Source organism: Mus caroli, chromosome 4 (assembly GCF_900094665.2).
Source record: "Mus caroli chromosome 4, CAROLI_EIJ_v1.1, whole genome shotgun sequence".
NCBI classification, from domain to species: domain Eukaryota; kingdom Metazoa; phylum Chordata; class Mammalia; order Rodentia; family Muridae; genus Mus; species Mus caroli.
In genome coordinates this window covers 35,691,138-35,700,162 of record NC_034573.1, presented here as the reverse complement: position 1 = coordinate 35,700,162, position 9,025 = coordinate 35,691,138, and the positions used below count along the sequence as shown (strand labels likewise).

Here is a 9,025-nt window from a genome sequence, read left to right as displayed (position 1 = left end):
TGGGAAAAGGACAAAGGAGAGAGGAAGGTTACTCTCCACCATTTTTGAATATTTTGAAATGTGTACTATGTCTCTCTATTATATCTTCAAAACCCCCCCCCCCCCCCCCCCCCGCTGTGTGTGTGTGTGTGTGTGTGTGTGTGTGTGTGTGTGTATGTAAATGTTGTTTTGTTTGTTTGTGGAGACGGGGTCTGCCGTGTGGATGTATCCTAGGTTAGCCTCAGGCTCTCAGTCATCTGCCTGCTTCTGTCTCCTATCCAGTGCTGTGATCGCAGGTGTGAGCCACTACGCCTGGCAGAAATTGTCTAAAGAAGCAATATGTCCTTGCTTAGGCATTAGACAAACTAGTTCAAATCTAGTTCTAACAGAGGTTGTGGGACATTTGCTGTTCATTTTATGTAATTTAATATCAGAATCTAACAAAGAATAGTTTCTTTTCAAATAGTTTCTATATCAAAGAAACATGAGGGTTGTCTATGATATTCTATGTAAAAATACCTCATATAGGATCTGACACCAGCACACAGTAGGAATGGAACCAAACAAAAGCCCCAAAGCAAAACAGGAAACAGAGACATGACTTCCACTTTAGCTCCCCGGTACTCTGGAATTCCTTTGGTCCTTACAGGAGCCAACCCTGCTGTGGCATGAGACAGTGTTATCTCTGATAGATTTGCTGCGGATGTGTCGACTAAGAACTTGCTCACATCGTGGTTACTAAAGGATGGCCCTGGGAGTCAACTCCCTGCCTGCCTGCCTGCCTGCCTATCATATCAAGAGACTCTTTGCCTAGAGCCTGCCGGAATTCCTCTCAGATGGGAAGATTCTGTGTGGGTGTGAGGCCGACGTCTCTTCTAGAGAGGATTCTGTACTCTGCCCACATGTTTGGCTGGAGAAAGCTAAGCTTCCGAAGACCTAACTGCTTGTGTTGGTGGAAATGTGCTCTATATATTGGAAAGGCATTTTTCCAATATATTCCCTCAAATGATTCAATATTATTGAAAACAAAAATATACTGGGAATGTGAAACAACAGAAGTTGGGGGTGTAGCTCAAGGTAGGGTGCTTGATCAGTGTGTGCAAAGCTCTAGGTTTAATGGATTCAGTCCCTAGCACTACAAGACAAGACTCCTCGTCAGGGTACTGAAGGCTTTGCAATCAGCAAGCTGTCTAGGGAGATTCACAAGGAAGTTTCAGAAGGGCTTGGGAGAGGGTTTGGGGGACAGGTGAGGGGGCACTTCAAGACTGACGACCTCAGCTTGGTCCCCTGGCTCGACAGGGTGGGAAGAGAGACAACTCTGCAAAGCTGTCCTCTGACCGCTGGCTTCCAGGCACCGCCTCCTCCTTGCCATCTTCTCCCTTTTTCATACAAGTGAGCCCCCCTCTCTCTCTCTACACACACACACACACATACACACACACACACCAAATAAAAGGTCCTAAAATTTTAAAAAGCCTCAAACATCTCTGGAACCCTCCTCGTAAAACCCCAGATTTCTGGCCAAGGATCTCAGTTTACAAGTGATCTCTTGTAAAGCGGCCAGGAGCTTTTACAATATGCTCAGTCAGTGTTGCTTCAAACAGATATCCAGGCCCTGCCCAGGAGGTGATGACTTACTTTGAAGCTGTACCTGACAATATTCTGGGGCGCATGTGGGTTGTTGGCTGTCAGGATCCGAGTGAACTCCTCCTTTAACTCCTGAGGGAGAGAAACACCACCAACATCATACGTAAAGGCTGCCCTCCCTCCCATCATCTGAGACTTAGGCCCAGGCACCTGTGAGCTCTGTGTAGGTTTCTAATTGGCACTAGGGAAGACCCCTCTGTGAATCAGGAGGAGACAAGAAGGGCAGGAGGCTGCTCACTCACCGCATCAGTCAGCTCCAGCTGGTCAGGGGGTCGCACGGTGGCTTTGGATTGGGACCATTCATCAGTTCCTTCTCCCACATCAGTCCCTGAATCTTCATCCTGAACAAAAACCACAATGGGGTCAGGAGTGCTAATCTGCTTGGACAAGCCCCTGATGCTGCAGCAATCCCTTCTTCACAAGTCTTTCATGAAATCAAGTTCTGTCTTTTGTGCACAGAATACAAAATGTCCAACAGACAGACCACTTATGGAAGGCTCTGAAGGACCTGTTGATGTCAGGGCTCTCAGTGCCTGGAAGATCATAGCCACCTCTATCCTTAAATACTGTGGTGGACCTTTGTCTGAAGCAAGGCATCACAAGGACCAGCTCCCTCCTATTGCCTATTTGCCTACTGAACAAAGCCTAGATGCTGAAGTCCATGATTAGCCGCCAAGGGCTTTATGCAAAGTGCTTAGACAGCCAGAGGCCAAGCTGTTCACCAACCACTGCTCTCCAAATTTGTATTTGGCCCCATCAAGATTAGCTTTTTAAAAAATGACTTGTGGGGCTGGTGAGATGGCTCAGTGGGTAAGAGCACCCGACTGCTCTTCCGAAGGTCCAGAGTTCAAATCCCAGCAACCACATGGTGGCTCACAACCATCCGTAACAAGATCTGGCGTCCTCTTCTGGAGTGTCTGAAGACAGCTACAGTGTACTTACNTATAATAAATAAATAAATCTTTAAAAAAAATGACTTGTAAAACAAATACTGTCATGTACTTTGCTCCTTTAAGCCAAAAAAAAGGTCAACGACTGAAGTTCTGCCTTGCTTGACAGTTAAATACCTTGCCAAAGTGGCCATGGGGTGTGTGATGGATTTATCTTTACTAACAAAGACATTCAGAACAAAGCAATACTGTTCTCTTCCACAATAAAACTAGAACACAACAAGACAGCTACAACTAAGCCTAGAACAACACGAACAGTGAGGAAGGTAGGCTTCCAGGAATGAGCATAGCCTTTCTAAAGAGTAACGTGGGGATATCTACCCAAGCCTAATAACTGTTTATATTCTTGGACTCAACTTTTATATGCAGAAATTTACAAGAAGAAAGTAACCAAAGACATGCCCAGAGAGGTACAGACATGTGACGGCCTGCCAGAAGGTTTGTCACAGTAGGGAAAAGAGCGAATGTCCACGTGTTTCCTCTGAAGGGAGGCCTGGTGGAGCACATTATGGTACAGCCTTAAGGGACATATGGTTAAATATTATGCAATAATTTCAAATGATATAATAAAGTGTATTTGCAATGAAAGCTACTCTAAATATTTATGTGAAAAACAGGTCATAAAATAAAACTGTTTTATTACATTTAAAAATAAATATATACTTTTGTATATATATATATATATATATATATATATATGGGAAGATAAAACATTGTATGTTAAATGGAAGGCCATCCTGGGGTAGTAGCTTAAGTGTACGTTTAAGGTGCTTTTGTTCAAATCTTCTAAAAAATGCATATGTAATATTTTCTGTAGAAAAAAAATGCCATTAGCGTCTGGTGAGGTGACTGGAGGTCTCAGCACTTACTCGTCTCCTGGCTCCTCTGGTTACACTGACGCTCTAAAGGGAAAACAAAAGCAGAAGGTGAGTCACAGGAGAAACAATGAGGAACAGCATGAATTATGTCATCAGGAAGCGCCACCCAAGGACTTTGCAGCACAGGGGTTTGAGCTCTCCCAACTCTCAGAAACCATTGTGAGGCCACCACAACTAATCCATGAAGAGTCACCCAGGAAACTTAGCAGTGGGGATTTCTTCCTTGTAACTAGTTCAACAAGTATTTCAGAGTGGATGCTAAGACCTGGGGATGTAGCTTTGTTGGTCAGTGTTGAATGCTACGTAAGAAACCCTGATTCGCCTCCTATACCACATCAGTCCAGGACTGGTGGGCTGGAGTGATGGCTCAGTGGGTAATGGCACTTGTTTATAAGCCTTGTGACATGAGTTTAACCCCTGGAACCCACAAGATAGAAGGAGAGAAGAGTCTCCTGAAACTTGTGTTCTGACTCCCGTATAAGTGCTGTGGCATGAGTGTGTGTGTGTGTGTGTGTGTGTGTGTGTGTGTGTGTGCAAATGCATATGAACAGAGCATAGTAGAACCTTTGATCCCAGCATTCAAGAGGCAGAAAAAAAGGGGATTTTTGTGGCCTTGGTGTACACAGTGAGTTCCAGGCTAGCCAGGGCTACATAGTGAGATGTCAAAAAGAAAAAAAAAAAATCAAACAAACCAACAAATGCAAAACCAACAGGCATGGTGGTATACACTGTATGCTTAGCACCAGGGAGATAGAGGCAGGAAAAGGGTACATACGAAGTGCTCAGCACTGAGCTGCGTAATACGGTAATTTCAAAGCCACCTTATATTCATAAACACTTGTTTGGGGTAAATAAAAACCCCTACGAGCACATGTTTATTTGGTTGGAATGTTACTATATCCCCAGTACCTGGACTGCTCAAACACTGAATTTGAAAAGTTGAAGCAGACGATTTACAGAATCGATTAAGGATTGTCATCAGCGTCACTGGTGAGGACGACCCGGGGAAAACATTTTCCTCTCTAGGTTTCAGTCTCCTTGTTGAAGGTACAGAATGGAGCATGATAGCCTCCAATTCTAAATGCTAGCACGCTTGGGTGCTGGAGTGGCGGAGTGGAGAGATGAACACTGGTTAAGAGCACTGCTGCTCTTCTGGAGAACCTGAGTTTGATCCCCAGCACCCACCGTGGAGACTTACAGCCATCTGAAACTCTAGTTCCAAGGGGCCCAGCACCTCTTCTCACCTCCGAGGGCACCAGGCTCACACATGGTGCATAGATATGCATGCAGGCAAAATACCCATAGACAACTAAGTTAAAACAATGAAAGGTCCTATTCCCGAGAGCATATGTTTGGATGTCTTCCCAGAGTTCACATGTTACATGTTACAGTACCCAGGCTAGGTACTGGAGAGCAACAGGGTCTTTAAGAGATGGGTCCTAGTGGGAAGCCCTTGGGACACTGAGGACACGCCTTAGAAGGCACTAAAGTAGTGCTGTGACCTGGAACTTGGTAGTTCTCAGAGAGAATGCTTATAAAAGGGGCAAGTCCAGCACCTCCTTCTCCCTTTGCCTCTGACTCCTGATGTTTCTCTTTCCTCCTGTGCTAGCCCTGCCATGTGGTCCTCACATCAGCAGATCTGATGCAGGAGCAATGTTCCAAGTCTCTCCAGAACTGTGAGCTGAAATAAACCTCTTCTCTAGCCAGCCAGTGGTAGGGCATGCCTTTAACCACCTGGGAGGCAGAAGAGGCAGGCAGATCTCTGAGTAGAGGCCAGCCTGGTCTACACAGTGAGTTTCAGGACAGCCAGGGCTACACAGAGAAACCCTGTCTCGAAACAAAGCAAAACACCACCACCAACAACAACAACCACAACCACAACCATCACAACACCAACACCAGCACTATCTCTTTTCTTCAAATACTGCCTCCAGTATTTGTTACAGGACAGAAACTGTCTAATATAAGCAACATGCCCAACTCAACTTGAATAACATTTATGGAGCATTTATTTATTCACTGTGCGCTACCTTAAACAGTGGGACAATGACAAAAAAAATGATCTAACATGTAGGACAGAGGAGGTAGAGAGAGCAGCTGTCAGCTCTTTCCATGTCAGGGTCCTTGGGAAAAGCATGCATGGTGAGGAGAGAGGGGAAGGGGCTGTAGGGAAAACAGCACTTCTCAGCCTGGGCTCAGATTCAGGCTGGGAGGGAAGGCAGCAGGATTCAAACCCATCTCTGAAGCTAGGCCCTATGAGCCTTCCTTTGAAGAGCCTCGGATCTCTAAGGTAACGGGATGGAAGAACCACAAAAGAGCACTGAAGGGCCAGTCCCCATCCAAGCCACCAGCCTTAACTAGAAACAAGACCCAGGCACTGCCACCCTGTAGATGTGTCTAGTTACCACTGCCCTGTGGATGTGTCAGTCACCACTGCCCTGTGGATGTGTAGTTACCACTGCCCTGTGGATCTGTCTAGTTACCACTGCCTTGTGGATGTGTCTAGTTACCACTGCCCTGAAAGTGTCTGTAAAACATTTATCTGGCAATGAAAGAACTGACAAGGCACTTTGAGTGTGATTGCTTTTGGCAGTTGGAAATATTTCAATTAACACACTATAAAAGCCACACTATAATAAATGCAAAACAGGCCAATGAAATCAGCTACAGCCCTGACTTCCCAACCATGGCAAAGGAGATTGAATGTCAAGCTGCCACTCTGGGCCCTTGGTCTTTCAGAAGGAGACGCCTGAGACAGACAAGCCTGAATTCCTGAGAAGCTTTTGATGGTTGCTTCCAGAAGCCATCAAACCACAGAAGAAGAAAGTCCAGGCTCCTTCCCTGGGCCCTCAGCACTCCATCAGTCTGCCCCCACGTCTCCATCACAGCCTCCCCCATCTCCTACAGCAGGACTTTGAGGTGCAATGTCTCAAGGCTACTCCTAGCTGCCAGCCTGGCCAGGGCCTTCCTGCCTCTCCATGTTTGCTTTTACTGTTCCTTCTGCCAGGACCATCAGCTCCTCTTTCCTACCTGCTCTGATAGCTCTGCCTCATCCAAACCCACTCACCTAGCCTCTGTTCCAGCTAACTCCTCCTACTTTCCTCCTACCTCCCTCTACTCTTCACTCCTTCTCTCTGACCAGGCTCTCTTCTGCTTTCTATTACCACACAAGCACTGGCTGTTGCGAGATTAAGGACCCAATTAGGCTTTAATTAGACCCTCTATCCTCTATTGTTTCTTTTGGTTTACAAAAGGAGACAGCTCTATGAGAAGAATCATAGTACTGCAGTACATATGGGAGGTGGCTTAGAAAGTTCAGCACAAGAGGCCTACTATTCTTCCACTATTGATCAAAGGCCCCTCTTCCCGAGGGCAGGCTACCCTGTATGGTCAACTGAAGCTCTACAGAGTGAGACAGGAAGAAGCCTACCCAGCCTACTGTGGCAAGCAACAGAACTCTGGTGTTAGTGCTAATTCAGAGGTCCCAGCCCGAGGGTCTCCACAGTTGAACATTCTCCTATTCTTACTAACTACATTTGTTTTCCCTGTCTCCAGTTTCTCAATAACACCATATATTATTTCACATAACTCCAGTATGTATCATTAACACCATCTTAAGCTAATGGACATTTGCTTTGGGAATAGCCATTCACTAACCGACTTGTGTAGGTTACCGCATTTAATATTTATAATCAGCCTTTGGGGTCATTATCCCTCCTTTACAGATGAGGAAATGACGATTTAGAGAGACGGAGCAGCTGATCCCAAATGAACACAATCTGAGGCCATACTTGTAGTCACCATAGTCTTCCCAACATGTAAACCTGATCATGTCACTCTCTCAACTTAAAGTCTCCAAGAATTCCCCACAGTTTAGAAAATGCAGCTCAAGCCATCTGCCATGACCTTGTTCCCTTCCTTCCCATAGTCACACTCAGTCACTTAGAGGACTCTCAGGTGTAAGCAGAGAGAGCCACTTAAACAGGGATTCTGGACCTGTTTGTCTGATGGTCAGACACACTAAACCTTTGTGTCTGGAGTTTAGGTGTGTCCCCTGCAGCCTTCCCTAGGAGCCTTCTACATAAAATGACTTCTGGAGGTCCAGTGTCCTACAGGAGACTCTCCTGTAAAAAGGAAGGTGTTCCTTGCACTGAGGACAATGGTGACCCATGATTACATTCCTATCTAAACATCTTTTGTCATCAAAAAAGACAATGAAGTGTTGTCTTACATTTAATAATTAATTTCTGTAAAAAGTGTCTGGAGAGATGGCTCAGCAGTTAGGAACACTGACTGTTCTTCCAGAGGTCCTAAGTTCAATTCCCAGCAACCATATGGTGGCTCACAACCATCTGTAAAGTAATCAGATGACCTCTTCTGGGGTGTCTGAATATAGCTACAATGTACTTAGATACATAAAATAAATAAATAATTCTTTTTCTTTTCTTTTTTTTTTTTTTCCGAGACAGGGTTTCTCTGTGTAGCCCTGGCTGTCCTGGAACTCACTCTGTAGACCAGGCTGGCCTCAAACTCAGAAATCTGCCTGCCTCTGCTTCCCAAGTGCTGGGATTAAAGGCGTGCACCACCACTGCCCTGTACAATAATTCTTTTTTTTAAAAAAGGTCTTCTCTCCATGTTATGTGGCCCATTTCCTGAGTCACCTGACTTTTCCATTCTACACCAAACATTTTGCTCATTTACCTCAGCAGCACCAACCATGAAAGCTGGCCACAACTAACCCCCTTCTCTCGGGCCAGCCTCCCTGGTTAAGATGCTCCTTTCAGCAGGCAGGGTGGCCCATGCCTTTGATCTCAGCTCTTGGGAGGCAGAGGGAAGTGATTTTTGTGAGTTCAAGGCCAATCTGGTCTACACAGTGAGCTCCAGAATAGCCTAGTCTATGTAGAGACTCTGTCTCAAAACAAAGATGTTGTCTCTCCCTGTACACCACCAGCTTTCTCCTCAGGCACAATACTGGATCTCCTGAGCCAAAGGCTCAGCACGCATTTGCATGCTCTTTAGTTTAAGATCGTTCTAAGACAGGTCTACCTGCATCAGCATTAGGTAATTTACAAGTGTCTGAAACTCCAGATCCAGAGGTGTGCAATGCCTCCAGCCCCGTGTGTACCTTCATCCACATGCAAGTACACATATACATATAATTATTAATGATAAACCTTTAAAAATCTATTTCTTGGCTTCATCTAGCTTCCAGTACCGCGGCCTTCCAGTTCAGCCTTCAGTGTAGCCCCAGTGTGCCCTAGGATACTTGAGGAAGCCAGAGAAAGGAGAACAGTTTCCAGAGCTGTGGACAGGAGCTGGGAAAGAACAAGACAGCTAATGAGACCTCCTCATTATAGCAGCAATGAACCAGAAGATCTGTTCACTTGGCACAATGCACACATGGGAGAGGAGTGGGGAAGAGCAGGTGGAAGGCCACTGACCACATCCTCCTCCTTAGCTGGTTCTGAGAACGCACGGGGCAGCACTCTGCAAAACGCCAGGCTGTCACTGCATTGCTCCTCAGGGGCTCCGTACAAGGTGTGTAAAATGACTCATCTTTTTTTTTTTTTT

General features: G+C 45.7%; 1 protein-coding gene across 3 annotated transcripts in view; it reads right to left on the bottom strand.

Moving 5' to 3' along the window:
• The window catches only part of Dnai1 (dynein axonemal intermediate chain 1), a 66,736-nt gene that overhangs the window by 38,985 nt on the left and 18,726 nt on the right, over positions 1 to 9,025 (bottom strand). For all 3 annotated transcript variants that reach the window (XM_021159678.1, XM_021159679.2, XM_021159677.1), the window contains 3 exons: positions 3,446 to 3,478; positions 1,869 to 1,967; positions 1,618 to 1,698 (listed from right to left, as the gene is read on the bottom strand). In XM_021159678.1, coding sequence (XP_021015337.1) covers positions 1,618 to 1,698; positions 1,869 to 1,967; positions 3,446 to 3,478 — 213 coding nt within the window. The remainder of the gene's footprint in view (positions 1 to 1,617; positions 1,699 to 1,868; positions 1,968 to 3,445; positions 3,479 to 9,025) is intronic.